The 19852-nt window shown below is 60.1% G+C and overlaps 1 protein-coding gene across 1 annotated transcript in view; it reads right to left on the reverse strand.

The window, feature by feature from the left end:
• The window catches only part of NOTCH3 (notch receptor 3), a 32235-nt gene extending 13281 nt beyond the window's left edge, over nt 1–18954 (reverse strand). The window contains exons 1-25 of the mRNA XM_081814146.1: nt 18770–18954; nt 16164–16242; nt 12816–12958; nt 12398–12736; nt 12183–12305; nt 11864–12097; nt 10867–11022; nt 10591–10776; nt 9794–9907; nt 9271–9384; nt 8485–8718; nt 8254–8364; nt 7581–7773; nt 7353–7504; nt 7006–7119; nt 6381–6536; nt 5218–5443; nt 4598–4799; nt 4306–4459; nt 3702–3886; nt 2997–3129; nt 2653–2910; nt 2452–2570; nt 1519–2084; nt 409–741 (exon numbers count right to left, since the gene is read on the reverse strand). Coding sequence (XP_081670272.1) covers nt 409–741; nt 1519–2084; nt 2452–2570; nt 2653–2910; nt 2997–3129; nt 3702–3886; nt 4306–4459; nt 4598–4799; nt 5218–5443; nt 6381–6536; nt 7006–7119; nt 7353–7504; nt 7581–7773; nt 8254–8364; nt 8485–8718; nt 9271–9384; nt 9794–9907; nt 10591–10776; nt 10867–11022; nt 11864–12097; nt 12183–12305; nt 12398–12736; nt 12816–12958; nt 16164–16242; nt 18770–18884 — 4739 coding nt within the window. The 5' untranslated portion in view covers nt 18885–18954. The remainder of the gene's footprint in view (nt 1–408; nt 742–1518; nt 2085–2451; nt 2571–2652; nt 2911–2996; nt 3130–3701; nt 3887–4305; nt 4460–4597; nt 4800–5217; nt 5444–6380; nt 6537–7005; nt 7120–7352; nt 7505–7580; nt 7774–8253; nt 8365–8484; nt 8719–9270; nt 9385–9793; nt 9908–10590; nt 10777–10866; nt 11023–11863; nt 12098–12182; nt 12306–12397; nt 12737–12815; nt 12959–16163; nt 16243–18769) is intronic.
• Between the last annotated feature and the right edge of the window lie 898 nt (nt 18955–19852).

Genomic DNA, 19852 nt, shown 5'->3' on the forward strand with positions numbered 1-19852 from the left:
TCTGTTTTCCATTTCTAAAAAAAAAAAAAAAAGGCAAAAACTACACATGCCCTTAACCACTCTGCTCCCCAGAGGACCCTTGCCGGTACCCGGAGGCACTTCTGGTTGTCACATCTTGCGGGGGGGGGGGGCGTGGAGGGGGCTGCTACCCGCACGTAGTGAGTGGGTGGAGGCCAAGCATGCTGCTGCTGAGCATCCTGGAGCACACAAGACAACCCCCCACAGCAAAGAATGACCCAACCCCAAATGACAAAGGTGTCGAAGGTGGGACGTGCTGGTCACATCACCAGGAAGGCTCCCCAAGATGTTAAGGGAAGTGAAACACACAAGACCTGATGAGCAGGGACCCTCCCCTCCCAGCTCAGCACCCCAAGGAACCTCACGGCTCCTCCAGGGTGGAGCACTCACCCGATCACCTCGGGGGCCAGCTCCCGCCGGTTCCGGGATTCGGAGCCAGGACCGGGCCGGTGGTAAGGGAAGACCATGGCCTGGCCGTGTTCGTCCAGGCGGAAGCGCAGTGAGGTGCGCAGGATGCCGCTGAGCCGCTGCAGGAAGTCGGCGCTGGAGCGCAGCAGCTCCTCGGGCGGCAGCAGCACGGTGAGCACCAGCACGCCGCGGGCCAGCAGGGCCGGCACCTCGCCCGCACAGTCCAGCCCGTCCCAGCCGCACTCCTCCGTGTTGCAGCCCTGGTCGCAGCGGCCATCGGCAAAGTGGTCCGCACAGTACTTCTCGTACACTGGGCTGAGGGAAGGGAGGAGTGGGGTCAGGGTCATCCAACACCCCTGCACACACACCGGAGAGCACCCAGACTCCGGAGACACAAGGGGGACAGACGGTGAGAGCACAGAGAGCTAGAAGGCATCCGACAGGTGTCAGGCCTTCTGCAAATCCGGCCGTTCCTTCAGGAACTAGTCATAAATAAATATTGACAGATGCCCGCTGTCTGTTGGATGCTGCTGTAGGCCTCCAGGATATGGCTCAGACACAAATCCTTGCCCAGGAAGAGGAGGAATTCCAGTGGGCAGAGACAGACATTAAGAGAGATGAATGAGCAGCTGAATACACAGCATTTCAATTACACATCAGTCAAAGCTAAATATAAACACACACATACACACACGGTGCTACATGGAATTAAATGCTAAGGAGAAAAATAAAGCAGGGGAAGTACTGGGGGAGGCCAGGGAGGAGCTCACTGAGAAGGTCATGTCGTGTGTGGACGGAGGGACAGACAACAGTGGCACATGGGTGGGCAGATGAGCCGCAGAGACAGACAAACAGCACTCAGCCAGGCAGACAGGGTACACGAAGAAACCGAGGGGTCCAATGAGTGGACATCCAACAGACAGTCTAAGGGTGGACTGAACAGGCCAGTGAAGGGGCGGATAGAGGGGCGGGGCCCACGGATGGGCAGGTGTGGCACACGGACGGAGAAGACACAGGACGGAGAAGACGCAGACCGAGGCGAGCGGTCAGACGGACCGGTCAAAGGGACGACAGACAGACGGAGGGGCTCACTTGCAGGCGCGCTCGCGGCCGCCCGCGCGGCAATCGAAGTTGTCATAGAGGCAGGCGGGCGAGCTGCAGGCGGGGTCACAGCGACTGTTGTTGAAGAGGCGCCAGCACTGCAGCGCCGCGCACTGCCGCCAGGGGTCGCCCACGCTCAGCGAGCAGTCGCCGCCGTCCCAGCCGCAGCCCGGGCTGTTGCACTCGCGGTCACAGCGCTTGTCCCCGCTCTTGGCCTCGCAGGCTGCGCTCGGGCACAGAGGCTCCTCCGGGGCCTCGGGCGCCGCCGCGGGCGCCTCGCAGCGCGCTCCGGCCCAGCCCGGCGCGCACGCGCAGCGGAAGAAGGGGGCGAGCGGCGCTGGGCGGCAGGAGCCACCGTGGAGGCACGGGGAGGCCACGCAGCTGGCGTTGGCGGCCCCCGGCGGCGACCCCCGCACGCCCCGGCAGGCGGGCCCCGACAGCCCGGGGGGACAGGCGCAGCGCGGCCCACGGACCGTCTGCTGGCACGGGACGCCCGCCGGACACTGCAGCTCCCGGCAGGAGCGCGCCACCCGCTCGCAACGCGGGCCCCAGAACGGCTGGAGATGGGATCCGGTTGGGGAAAGAGAGGGGAGGGAGGGATTTGGAAGGGAGGAGAAGAGAGAGAGGGGAGGATAGGGGGTCAAGTCTTGAGAAGGTTGAGCCTCCAATCTCCCCGGTCCCGCCCAACCTCTCCCTTGCCCACTGGAGGCCCCACCTTGCAGAAAAGCCCCGCCTTCCCCAGGAGGCCAGGTCTCCAAACCCCAGTGCCTCCCTGCCCCCAAAGACACACACACTCTCTCTCTCTCCAGGTATTTTCAGTATTTCTCAGGAACCCCCTTCCCTTCCACCTCTTCTCCCCTAAAGCCACGCCCTCCAGCGAGGCCATGCTCGCACTCCTCCCCCAGAGACACCGATGTGACCTACCGGAATGCAGTGACAGGTAAATGTCAGCACACCCCCAGGGCCTGGGCTGGGACGGCACTGGCCTCCGTGCTGGCACGGCTGGGACTCGCAGGGAGACAGGACAGTCTGACAGCGGGGACCTAGACAAGCAGGAGCTAGCGGATCAGCCACAGCGTAGGCACACAGGCAGGGTCCCAGGGCAGCCGCCTCTCCCATGCTTACCTGTGAAGCCTGCTCGGCAAATGCAGCGGAAGCCCCCACCTAGGTCCTGCAGACAATCCCGAGTGTGTGCATCATGGCAGGCACCCGGGTGACACTCATTGATGTCCGCCTCACAGCGCAAGCCAGTGTACCCGGGGGGGCAGGTGCAGCGGAAGCCACCCACCAGGTCCACACAGGTACCATTGTGCAGGCACCGGGGGCCCTGGTCCAGGGGTGGGCCTGGGCCACAGTCGTCCTCATTAATCTCACAGAGCACGCCTTGGGGAAGGGAGGATCGGGGAGCAGTCAGGAGGGGATGGAGACCCAGCCTCCCACCCTGTGCCCCAACCCTGGCCCTGGCATACCCAGTGTTCCTGGGGGGCAGGAGCAGAGATAGCGGGCCACAAGGTCAATGCAGAAGCCACCGTGCTGGCAGGGCTGGGAGGCACACTCGTCTACATCATCCTCACAGTTGTCCCCCGTGTAGCCAGCTGGACACTGCAGTGATGTGAGACAGGGACCTCTAAGCCCAGAGGGACACCGATACGCCCCATGAAGACACAGAGATCACAGGACAAAAGGACATACAGTCTCATCCAACACACAGAGGACTGCCCTGTGTGCAGAAACACACACACACAAGTACAAGGAAACACACCCACTCACAGAGGACACCCAGACACAGAGGGCTGGAGACACAGCCAGTGCAAAGGGACACACACATACAAATGCACAGGAGAACCATCCAGAGGCCCAGATGTTCCCCATGCACATACAACCAGAGATGCACTCGGACACCAGCACGTGCATTCATACCCCAAAGACGGGGCGCACAGAGGGATAGATACATCCAGGAAACAACCAAAGACAGAGGCACACCCAGACACACAGAAAGTCCCTCAGATCAACCAAGAAATACACCCACAAGATTATACCCAGAGACACAAAAGCAAAAACCCAGACATGCCTAGAGAGACACACCCACACCAGGTCACAGATACATGGCAATGTGTGTGCAGACACACCCAGCATGACGAGCTCCCCTCTCCCCGACTCTGGGTGCCCCTTACCTCACACACATAACCCCCCACGTAGCCTCGGCAGGTGCCCCCATGTTGGCAGGGCTGGGCCAAGCAGGGGTCCACCTCCTGCTCACAGTGGCTGCCCGTGCGGCCTTCTGGGCACACGCAGTAGTGGGAATTGTCCTTATCCACACACCGCCCACCTGTCTGACACAGCTCTTCCAGCCGTACCCCTGCGCAGAGGAGAGCCGGATCAGGCACGGGTTTGCCCCTTCCTGCCTGCATCGCTCCCAGCATCACCGAACATCCCTGAGGCCATCAGTCACCAGGGTCTCACGCACACCCCATCGGGTTGTCATACAGCCACCCCCCAAACTGGCACGGGCTCAGTCACCGACACATACCCACACCTCTGCTGCGCGCACTAGCTCGGTCACACGTGGCATCACCGACATCATCCCGCTACCTCGTGGTGACCAAGGCATACACCATCCTGGCCCTGACCAGCTGTGCCACGTTACACATCCACCAACACTGAGCCACACACCCCATCCCGCCCGTACGCTCTGCCATACCTTACTGTATTCACATTAGCAAGGTGTGCACACACCCCCTCCGGAGCCCCACACCCCGCCTCTGTGCTCCCCCTCACCGAGCTGGGCTGCGGCCTCCCTGCAGGGCACACTCCGGATGTCACAGAGGCGGCCGCTCCACCCCGGAGGGCAAAGGCAGTAGAAGGTGGCCCCGGTCGGGGCGCAGCGACCCCCGTTCTGACAGGGCGCGCGGCTGCACCAGTCTACCAGCGTCTGGAGGGCAAGTTGTCAGCGTCAGCACTCGAGGACCCCCGAGGAGCCGCACCCCAGCTTCTCCAGGGTCTCGGGCAGGCCCCTACCCCAGAACAGCCCTCCAAATTCCTCCTCGGGGCCCCTGGTGACCCCGCCCACCTGGCACTGCGTGCCAGTGAAGCCCTCCGGGCAGGTGCAGCGGAAGCCAGGGTGGGCAGCAGTGCAGACGCCCCCGTGCAGACAGGGCCGAGAGAGGCAGGGGTCGGCCTCGTGCTGGCAGTGTGCGCCAGTGTAGCCGGGGCGGCACTGGCATCTGAACGAGCTCACGCCGTCCACGCAGGTCCCGCCATGGAAGCAGGAGCTGGAGGGGAAGGGAGGGAGGGGTCAGGCTCCGCCCCCATGCAGGCCCCGCCTTCCTGGCCCCTCCCCGCGTGGAGAGGGCACTCTTCTCTGACCCCTACCTGCCACAAGAAGCCGCAGCCCCAGCAGAGGTCCCGCCCCTTCCTCTCCCTTAGCCCCAATTTACCAAGTACTTCAGACCTAAGGTGGGAGACACGTGGAGGCCCTGCCCTGGCCTGGCCTCACTCCCTTAGGAACCAGCATCTCTAAGGTGACCTCCAAACAGATGCCCTGACCCTTCCCGGACAGTGCTCCATCACGAATCAGAGCTGTGAGGTGGGTGCCACGCCGAGAACCCCCTTCCTGTCCCCACCCCTTCTCATGTTCCACACCCCATCCGATGCCAGGGTCCCTGAGCTCCCGGTAGAGGCCCCACACACCTGGGGCTGCAGTCCGGTAGGTCCTGCTCACAGTGGAAACCTCCATAACCAGGTGGGCACGTGCAGGTAAAGGAGGCCACGTGGTCGGTGCAGGTGCCCGGGCCACAGGGGCTGCTGAGACACTCGTCCACATCTCGGGCACAACGGGGACCAGCGAAGCCAGGGAGGCAGGAGCACGAAAAGGAGCCCACGCCATCCTGACAGGAGCCACCATTCAGGCAGGGGTCTAAGGTCCAAAGGGAGAAGGTCTGGTCATACCCCTCACCCCCCATCAGCCCAACCTGACCCAACCATGCCTTTCATAGCAGGGAATCAGGAGGAAACCAGGCTTAACTGGGAGGGGCACGTTTGATCAGAGGGATCAAATTCTGTCCCCTCTGTGGCCTCATCTCCTCCCGTATCTGGAAACCTCACCTATGTGCAAGGAGGAGGGAGATAGGGGAGCCAAAAGGTCCCTTTGAGCTGCCAAGCACATGCTGCTATTGTGTCTTTTTAATTGCTGGGCACAGCACAGAAGGCCTCCTCCACACCTATGCCCGCCAGTATGGTGGCCATTGGCCATGTGTGGCCACTGGCCATGTGTGGCCACTAAGCCCTTGACATGTGGCTGGCCCAAATTGGGAGGTGCTATAAGTGTAGAATAAACCCTCGATTTCTGATTTTGAAGATTCAGCATGAAAAAAAAATGAATGTAAAATATCTCAATAATTTTATATTGATTACATGTCAAGATAACATTTTTATATATTAGTTTAAATTAAAAAAATTATTAAATTTAATCTTTTTTTTTTTTTTTTTTTACTTTTTCAACGTGGCTACTAGAAAAATTTTAAGTATATATGTGGCTTGCGTTACTGGTCTATTAGTGCTCCGGGAGGACTCACTAGGGGCCTATTATGTCATACTTGACACATAATGTTAACTTGCTTGTTGCCAGAGGCAGTCTACGGGCTTCAGACAGACCTGTGCTCCAATCCCACCTCATCCCTCTTGCTTCACGACCTTGGGCAAGTCACCTAACCTCTTTGGGGCCTCGGCTTTCAAGAATAAAATGGGAAAAGTTAAGAGAAGTATGAAGATGAAAGCTCAGTTCTGGGTACACAGTATGGGCTTGAGGAACATGTTCTCTAGAGCAGCACCCCCGGGGGCTCCCCTGAACTCACTGGGGTCACAGTCATCGATGTCCTGATCACAGGAAGGGCCACTATACCCCCTATGGCAGGTACAGCTGAAACTCCCCTCCAGGTTGGTGCAGGTACCGTGGGAGCCACAGGGTGAGGGGCCAGCACATTCATCCACATCCTGCTGGCATCGTGGGCCTGGGGATGGGGAGCAAGGTAACATCTAGGGTTAGAGGGTGCAGGGTAGGGCCTGAGAGTACCTGGCACTCAGGAAGAACCTGAGGTGGGTAAGAAGGCTGAGGTGGGTGAATACAAGATATGCGGTCATTTGCCTCTGGGTGTTTTGCACATGCGGTTCCCAAACTGCCTTCCCCTTATTTAAGTGGGTAGTGAATGCATTCTGATGAGGTCTGCCCCTCCAGGAAGCTGTCCCCAAACCCTCCGCCTGAGTCCTAACTTTCCCACCACCATATCCGTTCGTCTTCTCCAGAACTGACCACACAGGCTGCAGGTGTCCGTGTCCAGCTCGGTCCCTTCCTAAAAAGAAGCCCCCTCAAAAGACAGAGCCAAGGGTACGTTTCCCTCTGGGTCCCCAGAACCACCCAGTATGCAGCGGGGTGCAGAGGAGGTGAAGGAGAGGAGGAGGAGGAAGGAGCAAGTGGTGTACCTTGCCAGCCGGGGGGGCAGGAGCAGACAGGCAGCTGGCCCGGGGCAGACTCACAGTGGCCCCCGTGCTCACAGGGGTTCGGGGCACAGGGGGATGGCAGCTCACACTGACGGCCTGTGGTGGGCAGGCAGAGTGAGACAGTCTTGACAGATTCCTTGTCCCCATCTCCCTCCAGGGTCCCCACCTTGATACCCACCTCCAAAGCTCCTGGGGCGGGGGGGGGGTGGGCGGCAGAGGGAAAGGGAAAAAAAAAAGGCAAATGTAGAGGAGGGAGAGTGGAGCAGAAAGGAAATGAGCAGGAAGAAGTGGGGAGGGAGAGCCTGGGGTGGGAACGTGGGAACACACACCCTGGACACCAGGGGGACAGGTACAGTGGAAGCCCATTCCATCGCTGGTGCAGGTGCCGCCGGACTGGCAGGGCTGCGATTCACAGGCATCTCGAGCAAGGCTCTGGCTGCATCGGGGACCACTCCAGCCAGGCTCACACACACAGCGGAACCTGGAGGGGAAGGCAGTCAGGGAATGCCCGTGGGCAGGGAGGCAGCAGGGGGTCAGGGGCTGGGGAGGAGCCTCACCCTCCGGGTGCATCGTGGCAGACACCATGACTGCAAGGTTCTTGGGCACAGGGATGGCTCGGGGGGAGGCAGAGTGGGGGCAGGGAGCCGGGAGGGCAGAGGCAGTGGAAGCCATTTTCCCCATCCATACAGGAACCTCCATCACCGCACGGACTGGACGCACACTCGTTGATCTCCACGTTGCAAAGGGGCCCTGGAGAGCACGAAGGCAACTTCATCCCAGGACAAGGGCGATGGTGCCAACGGGGAAAGGCAACCTTGCTGAATTTAGCACGGCCCTTGAGCAAGAACAACCTCATTTCATAACACATCAGCTCTTGTACAAATTAAGACAGCCACCTCCTCAACCCAGAGCTGCCTTGCCCCAGATCATACTCGTCCCCAAACTTACATGAAGTCACCTTCATTTTCACCAAGGATTACTTTGGCCCCCTGCAGAAACACCCCCATCCCTGAGACTGGACACCCTCGTGTGTGTTCCAAGATAACCTTGAGCTGATATGGGGACAACCTCAGGCCAGTGGGAGAGAGCACAACCGCAGGGCTAAGTGTGGACAATCTCATTGGACAAGCGAATGCAAAGAGAGGGGCAAACTCAGCCAAGAATAGGGTGATTTCACCCTCACCCTCTCACCCAATAAAGACCCTCTCCCCATGGCAGCCACTTGCCAACCTGTGAAGCCAGGCTGGCAGACACAGTCATAGCGGTTGATGCCATCCCGGCAGACTCCAAAGGTGCAGGGGTTGCTGGCACAGTCATCAATGTTCACCTCGCAGTTCACTCCTGGGGAGGGGGAACACCGCAGGGGAAGCCACCAGTGAGCCCCACCAGGAGCACCATTCCCAAGCCCTCTGTGCCCTTCCAGATGTACTGTTTCTGCCCCAGCCCAGCCTCCAGCCCCACCTGTGGTGCCAGGAGGGCAGCGGCAGAGATATTTGTCCACCAAGTCTAGACATTTGCCCCCGTGGCGGCAGGGCTGGCTGCGGCACTCGTCCACCTGGCTCTCACAGCGCGTGCCTGTGTATCCCGGGGCGCAGGCGCACGAGAAGCTGGCAATGCCGTCCACACAGCGCCCATGGTGGCACGGGTCCGGGGAGCAGTCGTCCACGTTGCGCTCACACAGCGTGCCCTCGAAGCCTGGAGGACCAAAGGGTCAGGCTCCACCCACGTGCCAAGGTCCTGCCCACAGCCGTGGCCTCAGCCCAATCCTGGCCCAGCTCTACCTCAGGCCCCGCCCATCTAGCCACCAGGAGGTGGGCTCAATTCAGGCCCCGCCCCCAACTCCATCCAGCCACAAGCTCCAAGACTCGCCCCTGGCCAAGACACTTGCACAGATAAATCCCATCCCCAACCGTAACCCCGCCTCCAATCCTTACAGTATCAGCCCTGTTCCGCCTCACTCTCCACTCTGGACTGGAAATGGGGACACATGGGAAGTGCCTGGAGATAGAGGGATTTGGACACGCCCCCTCTACCAAGGTGCACCCTCTCTGCCAGACCCACTGGCCCCACCCCTAGTCTTACCACTGCTTACATCCATCATTGGCTCCCTCCCATGGCTCTGTCATTGGCTCTACTCGTGCCTTGCTGCAGCCCCGCCCCCAAATTTTCCCCAAGGCTGTTATTTGCCTTCCCCCTCCCTTGCCCCTTCTCCAGACTCTTGCTGGCCTGTCACTGGCCCTCTCTCACCCTCTGCACAGCGGCATTCGTAGCCATCGGGCTGGTCCACGCACTTGGCTCCATTCCGGCAGGGTGTGCTTGCGCACTCATCCACATCCAGCTGACACATGGCCCCACTGAAGCCTTAGGGCGGGGAGTGGGATGGGCAGAGGCCCGGATAGGGTCAGAGAAGTCACCCCCTGCCAGCCCTGCCTTGTTTGGGTGGGATGAGTGGGATGATCATTAGTTTTTTGTATGTGTGTTTTTTTGTCTGTTTGTGTTTTAAATAGGCTCCATGCCCAGCGTGGAGCCCAACGCAGGGCTTGAAATCACAACCCTGAGATCAAGACCTGAGCTGAGATCAAGAATCAGATGCTTAACCAACTGAGCCACTCAGGCGCCCCAACTTAGTTTTAAATTAATTTCAATATCTTTCATAGTATGTGGTTTCTGTTATGACAGTTATCCACTAGCATGGTCTTATAGGCTCCCCTAGAGCCTTTGCCTCTGCAGGGACCTGTCTTTTTCAGGCTCTCTGGCCCAGCGTCCTCACCTGAGGGGCAGGTGCAGCTGAAGCCGTTGACTCTGTCCTTGCAGACCCCACCATTGACACACGGGCTGCTTTGACACTCATCCATGTCCACCTCACAATAGGTGCCTGTAAAGCCTAGGGAGTAAGGGAGGAGGATTAGAGCAGTGGGGCTTAGCCGCTTCTATAAAGGGAGAGCAAATGGGAAGGTACTCCCTTTCCCACCCATAGACAGCTCCCCTGAGCCTTGCTTGGCCTTGCCCCCCACCCACCAGCCCAATCCCAGATTCAGCTTTTGGCCTCATGAGTGGCCTCATCCTCACCCCGCTGTGGATCCAACTGGTCCAAGGCTTATGTGATTCCATATGGGCCTTGCCTTCAGACCACCCTCCTTCCCTCTGTAGTCCTCACACTCTACCAGGTCCTCAGCTACCAGCCCCAGGGCCCACTATAACCTTGGGCCCAGCCTCAATCCCACCCCAGCGTTAGGGAAAGATGGTCTGCAGGCTCCACCTTGACCCACTGCAAGCTCCTGGTCCCACCCTCATATCATCTCCACCCCCCCCCCCCAGTGGGTCCTAAGTCACAGACTCCACTCCCAGCCCATCTGAGGTTCTACAGACTCCATTTGACCATGGCCCCAGCCTCGCACAAAGATTCTGCTATGGCCCAGCCTCCACCTCGTCTCAGGGTCCCGTTCCAGACACAGTTTCACCCAGAAGGGAGGTGGGGGTGTGTGGCCTGCAGGCTTTCCTTGCCACGCCCCCAGCTTCGGCTCCGCCCCAGCCTCGCCCACTGCCCCGGCCACACCCACCACGCACCTGCCATGCAGATGCAGGTGAACTGGCCTATGCGGTCGAGGCACGTGGCCTGGTTGCGGCAGGGCCCGGATAGGCACTCGTTGACGTCGGTCTCGCAGCGCGGGCCAGTGTAGCCACGGCCGCACTGGCACAGGAACGAGCCCTGTGTGTTCACGCACCGGCCCAGGTGCTCACATGGGTTGGCACCTGCAGGAGTGGGCATCGCCAGTGTGAGTGTGGGTGGCTAAGGACCTGCCTCTCCCCTCCCTCCCAACTCTCGGACCGCACCCCCCTCACCAATGGAGCACTCATCCACATCCTGGTCACATGCCCCGCCGGTGAAGCCTGGTGGACAGGTGCAGATGGCCCGGCCATTCACGGGGTTCGTGTCGCAGATAGCATCCTCGTGACAGGGGTTGCTGACGCAGGCGTCATCCAGATGACACAGAAGCCCTGAAAAGGGGTAGGCAGAGTCCAAGGGTGGACCCTCCAGCTCTGCCCAAATGTCCCACATGCCCCACATATCGTTTTGTGTTTTGTCTTTATTAACCTGCAGTGCATTTAGTAGCTATCTTCCCCAACAATTTATGATGAGAACTGTCAAACGTACTGCAAAGTTGATTCATACGCCCACCACCTAGATTCAACTCTTGTTAAGCTTTACCTATTTCTTGGGGCGCCTGGGTGGCTCAGTCGGTTAAGCGACTGTCTTCGGCTCAGGTCATGATCCTGGAGTCCCGGGATCAAGTCCCGCATCGGGCTCCCTGCTCGGCGGGGAGCCTGCTTCTCCCTCTGACCCTCCCCCCTCTCATGTGCTCTCTCTCTCTCTCATTCTGTCTCAAATAAATAAATAAAATCTTTAAAAAAAAAAAAAAGCTTTACCTATTTTTTATTTTTCTGAACCATTTGTAAATGAGTTGGGAACATCCACATATTGTTTTAAAATCTGTAGACTCCTTTTCTGATTATAGACCCTCAAGCCTTTCCTTCTGCAGTATCCTCTGCCTGACATGCCCTGCCCTCCATAGCCAAGTCCCCCTCCCAAACACTTTCCCTGACCTCTGCCACTTGCAGAGGTCCCGTCTCCTTCTCAGTCACAGGATAGCTCTCTGTTCCCATGGCTACTGCCCTGGACTGTGGGCCAGCCTCTGCTTAGGCCCCTCCCAGGCTCACCCTGCACCCCAAACCTGGCCTCCAGCATAATCATTCTAACACTCGAGTCAGACCCCATCCCTGCCCCCACTGCAGAACCATCGACAGCGCCCTGCTGCCTATAAGGAAAACAGCCACTCACCAGTCTTGCCCATGGGACAGGCACAGTAGAACGAGGCCACACGGTCATGGCAGGTGGCCCCATGGAAGCACACAGCCGTGGCGCAGTCATCGATATTCTGACTGCAGCTCTCGCCTGTCCAGCCATTGACACACACACAGCTGTGGCCACCCAGAGTGTTGAAGCAGGTGCCCCCATTGTGGCAAGCGTTGGGCTGCAGCTGACATTCGTCCACGTCCTCCGTGCAGAATTGGCCTGTGGCACACAGACGCACCAGTCCACACCCGCTGCTTGCCCACCCAGGGCCTGCCACCTGGCTGTCGCCAGCCCTGCTGCTCACCTGTCCATTCAGGAGGGCACTGGCAGTTGTAGGTGTTGACGCCATCCACACATGTCCCCCCATTTAGACATCGGTGTCCTGGACAGTCGTCCACATTCACTTCACAGTTCTGGCCCTCGAACCCTAGCATGGGAGGGGGACGCAAAGATGGTCACTGCCAGGCTGGCCAGCGGTCCCTGCACTCCTGCCACCTCCCCAGGGCACAGCTCCCTCACCAGGAAGGCAGGCGCAGTCATAGGTGAGATCGCCACTCTGTCTACATGTGCCCCCGTTACGGCACGGCGAGGGGGCGCAGGGCACCGCAGCGTTCTCACACAGTGGCCCCGTGTAGCCAGCTGGGCACTGGCAGCGGAAGGAACCAGGCGTGTTGAGGCAGGTGCCACCATGGCGGCAGGGCCCTCCCACCCGGCACTCATCCACATCGCTTCGGCAGCTGCGGCCCTGGTAGCCAGGTGGGCAGGAGCAGATGTAGCGGCCATCGGGCCCCACCGAGCAGCGGGCACCATGGGTACAGGGACTGCTGAGGCAGGGGTCCGGCAGGGAGCAGTCGGGACCTAGAGGGACCAGGAGAGGGTGAGCTTGGGCTGTTCACACCCTTGCCTGTCTTGGGCTCCCCTCCAGATCGTCCCTTACCTCGGAAGCCACGGGGGCAGCGGCAGGAGAACCGGGCGGTGCCTGCCACCACGGAGCTCTGACAGACGCCCCGGCCAGCACAGGGGCCCGAATGGCAGGGGTCTTCCAGCTGGCACCGCTCGCCCACCCATCCTGGTGGGCACCTGTGGGCAGAGATAGCTTAGTACAGGGCAGTACCAGGGTGGTACGGGGCAGGTGCATCCCAGACACACACGTGACAGGCAAGAAACACACAAGCAAACAGCCCAACAAACAGGCACACCCGCTCATTCGTGCAACCAATATTCACTGAGTACCTACTATGTTTTTAGCAATAGGAATACAGTCGCAAATACATTAAAAGTCATCCCCACCCTCTTTATGCTCACAGCCAAGTTGGGCAAAGAGAAGATACACTAATAATGAATTATATAACATGCCAGCATGGGGCGGCAAGGGCCATGAAGAGTTCAGTGGGTTTTGAGTGATGGCCCCAGAAAAGAAATGCCCATGTCCCAGAACCTGTGATTCTGACCTTATTTGGAAAAAGAGTCTTTGCGGATGTAACTAAGTGACAGATAGCAAGATGAGATCATCCTGAATTTTCCAAATGGGCCCCTAAATCCATTGGCAGAGGGAGATTTGGGAGAAAGAGGAGAAGGCCATGTGGAAGACAGAAGCAGACCCTGGAGTGCTTCCCCCACAAGGCAAGGAGTGCCTGGAGCTGCCAGGAGGTGGAAGAGGCCACTGGGGACAGCATGGCTGCCAACACCTGGATTTCAGACTTCTGGCCCCCAGAACTGTGAGAATAAATTTCTGTTGTTGTAAACCACCCAGTTTTTGATGGTTTGTTATGGTAGCCAGGAAACTAGGACACAGGATGAGGGAGATGAGCAAGGAAGAAAGGCAAACAGGATATTTTCAGACTGAAGAAGGTGAGGGAGGGGGCCATGGGGCTGTGTGAGGAAGAGCCTTCCAGGCAGAGGGAATTAGCAAATGCAAAGTCTCAGACTCCAGAAGACAACCACTCAGGCACACACAGACAGACTCAGAAACATACACAGATAACACAGCGGGACAGCCAATTCGACATACTGGCCTGGCGAACATTCAGACCCAAATCCACAGCGCAGTTCACAGATGGGTAGCTCTCATGTGGACAGACAGGGTAACTCTCACAAATCCTCCACTCCTTTCCTGGAGGCACATACAACCCTTCCTGCCACCGGGAGGAGGAGGTGGAGAGTCCTTCGGCCTGCAGACCCTTCCCCAAACCCACCAAGGCAACCTTGAGTAGGAGGGAAATAAGGCGGTTGGCCTTGAGACTGGAAACCTCCAGAGGGACACTGGCGGGGTGGGAGGGAAGGGTTTGGACTGGCAAGAGGGTCCAAGGCCCCGCCCCCGACGCTGCCCACCCCTCGCGCGGTTCCTCCCTCTGGCTCGCCCCAGCCGCTTGGGGCTAACCTCAGGCAGCTGACTCAGTCCCTAGCGTCACCCACAAAATCCCCCCATCACCCCGGCCCCCAGCAAAACAGGCCAGGACACGGCAGGGCAGGGGTGCCCACGGTGTTAAGAAAGGAAGGCCAGGCTCCCAGCCCCCTCCCCAAAGACCCGCTGGGCGAGGACGTCCGTCACGACTGCGCGCCGAGAGGGGGCGCGCTGCGCCGGGCGCCGGGGACTGCGGGTCCCACCGCCAGGCAGGGCGCGGCCGCGCGGCCCCCTCCCGACGCCCCGGGCGGGTTCCCACGCTCTGCGCCCCGCTCCCCTGCCGACCGGTCGGGCCGGTTCCAGCCTCCGCCCGCGCCCCGCCTCACAGCCAGGGCTTCGGGGGAAACCGACAGGGGGGAGAGCACACTTGGTTGGGGGTCAGCGGGAGGGGAGGGGCTGCGGCGAGGACTAGGAGACAGAGACGACGGCTTGGGAGGCTACTTTGAGGAAGAGGCTAAGGGGGAATCCGAGGAGGGGTGACATACTGGGGCGTTCCTGAAAAGACACGAGTATTTAGAACCTTGAAGGCGATTGGGGGGCCCGTGGGGAGTGGTTCCCACGGCCCAGCTCTGGGAACAGCCCGCTCCACTCCGGGGAATCCGGGCTCCGGGCAGCCGCGCGCGCTGGTGATTCACCTGTTGAGGGGCGGGGCAGCCGTGGCAGCATTCACCTGTCGGCTGTATTCCAGGTGCAGAGCTCCACTGCGCAGGCGCCCGGCCCCGCGGCTCCGCCTCGCAGGTGAGTGGCTCCAGATAAAGTCACACTTTCCCCCACCCCGCACCATCGCAGACTCCCAACCCGAGGAACCCGCTCGGCCAGGCTAAGCCCCCACCTGGGTAAGCCCAAGTGGGGCTCCAGTCAAAGTGCGTGTGTAACTTCAAAGGGGCTCTCCGGGATCAAAATTCACCCCAGACCCGCCCAGCATGGCACACATGTAGTTGAATAAACGAATACATTAATGAATCAATCAATGGCTACTATTACTAATGACGATATTATAAAAGGAACCAAGCATTTCCCCCAAACCTTGAGACTATACGCTGAGCACTATGCTGAGTTCATCATATGAAGTGTCTCTTAATCTTTACAATCAACCCCATAAAGGAGGAACTATGATTGCCCCATTTTCCAGTTGCAAAAACTGAGGTTCAGAGAGCTCAAAGCACTTGCTCAAGGTATCCCAGAGCCCAGAATTCAAATTGAGTTCTGTCTCCCTCTGCTCAGTTCTTTCCCAGCCTCCACTCAGCAACTCCAACCCTCTGCCTTTCCCTGTGTTATCCAACAACTGAATTCTTGAACCCCTTCATGGTCACAAGCCAGGGAGAAGCACCTCTATTTCACAGATGCCATGAGATCCAGAGAGAAGTGACTAACCCAAGGTCAGACAGCAAGAAAGTGACAGCGCAGGGCTGTATTACAGGTCCCCTGTACCCCCACCACTAAATGTTGAGACATGGGAGGATGCAATTGGTGTACCCATTACTGCCAAGCCATTGGTCCCTGAAGATCTGTTGATTGAATAATAACTGCCTCCATCAGAGGCCTCTACACGTGACCTCAGGCAGCCAAGAACTCTGTGAAGTGGGGGTTAGTGTGCCTGTTTTCCAGACCAGGACACCAAAAGCTTAAAGGGTTTAGGTCCCAGGCAGTCAGCAACACAATGTGGGATCTGAACCCAGGCCAGACAAATTGCAGAGCCCCTGCTCTTAACCTTCCTCAGTTCTTAACCCTGCTCGATTCCAGGGGGGAAACAAGAGGTTACCCAAGCCATACACATGTAGGAAGTGGTAAAGGCATCCATGGTGGACACAGAGGCAACGGGAGAAGACAGACAACCTCCCCAACACAGGACCCACTGATGGCTCAGAGCCAGACACTCACAGGCAGGCAGCCTCCCGGGAGGGCAGCTGGGTGCAGCGACCTCCATTCATACACGGGCTCCCGTCCAGGCAAGGGGGTGCTGTGTAGGGACAAAGGAAAGTGGGGGGTCAACCAGGCACCCAGGAACCCTAGCTCAGAGTGACAGAGCCCATCCTTCCCTCCCCCAGGCAACAGCTGCAATGGGCTGGGGGTGTCTCTGTGGGTGCATGGAGCCCCCGCATCCACAGTTCCCACGGCCCCCCGCCCCGGCCCCAGCTGTTGGGGCTGCAGCTGTCCCTGCCAGCTCAAGCCCTGGGAACCACAAGGCAAGGGCGGGCAGGAGGAGGTGCTGACTTGTGCCAGATGTGGGGACTCAGGAAGCTGCCAGAATGGGGGGTGCAGAGGCAGGAAGTGAGGGTGCTGAGTGTTAAAGGGAGGTCTGGGGCTGTGTGCCCAAATCCCAGGGTAATGGAGAGGGCAGGGGCAAGGAGGCCTGGGGCCATGGGTCTTTCTTGCCCTGATGTCGGGCATCTACTCCAGCTGGGCAGAGCTGCATGGTGCTCTGGTGAGAGGGGCCAAGGCCTGTACCCCATGCACAGCCAGCACTGGGTGGTGCAGGGATAGGGTGTGGGTTGAAGGGAGGAGCATCCTGCACTAGGCATGTGCTGCCCTGTCCAGCATCCCCATCCCTGAGGGCTGTGTCCCTCTGGGGTGTGGCAGTCTAACTGTCCTGTCAGACTGGTCTGTGGTGAGGCTGGGTGTGAGCTAGTGGAGAACTGTGTGCCGGCAGGTGTGGGGCTACTGTGTGTGTGTGTGTCACAGATAGAGATGGAAAGAGAGAGATGGAGGGAGATAGAGAAAAACGGAGACACAGAGAAGGAAACCAGACGCAGGCTGACACAGAGAGGCTGAGATGTACAGAGACAGAGAGGAAGAGACAGAAGTTGAGCTGGACATGAGAATAGGACAACATGGCATGTGTCCCCTTCCTCAGGGGACAGGCAGACAGGACACTACCACCCAGAGAGGGGCCTGTGGGGGTTTGTGAACTCACACTAGGAGCCACGTGATGCAGACTGTGGGCCTCGCCAAACTATGGGCCATGTGAGCGACATGTGTGTGTGCTTGAAGTACACGGGTGTGTGTGTGCATGCTGGATCTGTCGTGAGTGCCCGTGCATGTGAACTGTTCGTCTGGTATACAGCTGTGTGTCTCTGCGGGACCAGTGTATTCCCAGGTGTGTCTGCGTATGGGTTGGATGCGCCTGTCTGCGGGTATAAACTGGGTGCAGGCATGCCTTGGATCTGTCTGCATGTGTCTGAATGTGTGCAGGCAGCGTGTACAAGGCCTTGGGCTGGTGATCCCTGATAGGTATGAACATGTGTAATTGTACGTACCAGTATGTTAGTGTGTGAGCTGCGTATCCATTCTGCGGGTGTAGTGCGTGTGCGTGTGTGTGTGCACGTCCCCATCTGCATGTGTGACCCAGGGCTGTGTGTGCCTGCGAGTGTGTGATAGGCCGTGTGTGTGCGCGCCGGCCCCGCGGGGGCGGCAGCTCCTGCCCGATCCTGCCCGGTCGGTCGGGCACCGGTCGGTCGGGCACCGGGCTGGGCGGTGCAGGCCCTTCCTTCCCAGCGCCGAGGCCCACAGCGGCTCCCCGGGACCCCGGGCCAGGGCCTCTCGGCCCGCGCCCCTCTTCCGCCGGCCAGGCCTCCCTTGGGGGTGTACGCCCCCGCAGCCCTCGCCCAGGCCCCGCCGCCCGTCCCGCTTTGTCTGGCAAAGAAAGCGCGAGGCCGGCCCGGGGGGGAGGGGGTGTCTAGACGGCGCGGCCATTGTCCCAAGCGGGGGAAGGGAGAACGGGCAGGGGGAGGGGCGGGGGGCCCCGGCCGGCTGGGGAGGGGCTCGGGCTGCGGAGACGGGGCGCTGGAGCTGGAGAGGAGCACGTGGGCTCGCGCCCCCCGCCCTCCCTTTCCCTCCCCTCGCGGGGGCGGGGTCCCGTGGCCGCCCGGTTCCGGCGGCCAAGGGAGGGAGCGGGGCCGCGGGCGGGGAAAGGGGCGCGGGCGCCGCTGTGGCTCCAGCTCGTACTCCGGCTCCGGGTCTTGCGGCGCTCCGGCCTGAGAAGTTTTTCCCCGAGTTCGGAGCTCCGAGAACTTCGCGCCCCCTCCCCGTCCCCCACCCGGCCAGGCCAGCCCTGGGTGTGTAGGGGGGCTTTTGTGCGAGGGGTTCCCAACCTGGGGGCATTGGGCTCCAATCGTGACCTTCCCAGGACTCCAGACCGACGGGCATTGGGAGCGAGCCCCAGACTCTTGGTCCCCCCGATCTTGCGTCCCTGATCCCCGTACCTCAAGCTCCCACTCCCTCATTCCTGGGTCCCTTCATCCCCAACTCTAATCGCTCCTGAGCCCCTATTCTGCGGACCTCTGGGGCCCTGCTCCTTCCCCCCATTGAGCCCCTGCCCCCCCCCCCGGGACTGGCACGTAGCCCCCGGGCTCCTGCTCCCTGCCCCCGTTCTGGTCCTTGGCTCCTAGGCCAGCCCCCCAGCCCCAGACTCGGGGGTCCTTAAACTCCGCTCTTACCCTCCCCCAACCCACCCACCCAGTCCCGCCCGCTAGGTCCCAGCCCCTCACCTGCAGCCCCGGGCCCCGCTAGCAGTAGCAACAGGGGCAGCGCCCGCGCGGGCGGCAGTGGTGGCGGCGGCGACATCGGGCGGCGGCAGCGGCGGCCCCGGGTCCCCGGCCCCATGGCGGCCGGCCGCGACCCTCCCTCCTCCCTCCTCCCTCCTTCCCTGGGCTCCGGGCGCGTCCCGGGCCAGCCTCCGCGCCGCCAACTTCGCCAAAGTGAGGCTGCCGGGCCGCCCCGCCCCCAGCCCTGGGCGGCTCGCCCCGCCCCGGGGCCGGCCCTGCGCTCCCCCGCACCCCCCCCACACCCCACCTCCCGGCCTCCCGGGGTCTCTGCCCACCCTCCACCCACACAGCCTGGGACCCGCAGACCCTAGGAAATTCAGGCCGACCATGCAGTGAAGCGTGGGCTGAACCCTCAGTGACAGACACACCGGCTTCGTGAACACCCCAGCTCCAGCACACGCTCAGAGCAGGGGACACACACAGAGCCAGGGCACAAATACAGACCTCCAGATACCCTGAAACTGAGGCCAAGCACGTCCTGAGCAGGAGCCCGGGGGGAGTCCTGAGAAGCTCATGCACACACAGCTACCATGCACAAATGCAGACGTATGCACAGAGCTTCGTGGGGACTTAAAATACAAAACACACACCCAAAGCTCAGGCCCAGTCAGGCCTTGAGCCGGGCAGCATTTGCAGCCTCAAACCTCAGACACACATTAGGAAGGAGCCTCATGCATATGGGCAAACACACACAGACACACAAACACACCTTCTTACTCTCAGCTCTCCTAGAAAGCTCCTTACTACCCTGTGTGAACTCTGAAGGTCCATCCCAGCCCCCAGCCCCACCCATACCCTACCCAGCTTTGCAGCTCAGCCTTGCTCAATTTCATCAACTGCCTTTTCCAAAAGCAGACATGCTGCAAAGCCACGGAGCAGCCCACTCTGCCCCTGTGATAATAATGGGGACCCCCAAAAGGCCCCAAGCCCAGGCCCGAGGAGCCCTCAGTCTGGGGAAGAAAAAGCTGGACACAGACCCCCGTCCCCCACCCCCAGCACTATGGGTTCAGAGCTGGGCCAGAGGGA

Source organism: Leptonychotes weddellii, chromosome 1 (genome assembly GCF_054177405.1).
Source record: "Leptonychotes weddellii isolate Sample4059 chromosome 1, ASM5417740v2, whole genome shotgun sequence".
In the NCBI taxonomy this organism is placed as follows: domain Eukaryota; kingdom Metazoa; phylum Chordata; class Mammalia; order Carnivora; family Phocidae; genus Leptonychotes; species Leptonychotes weddellii.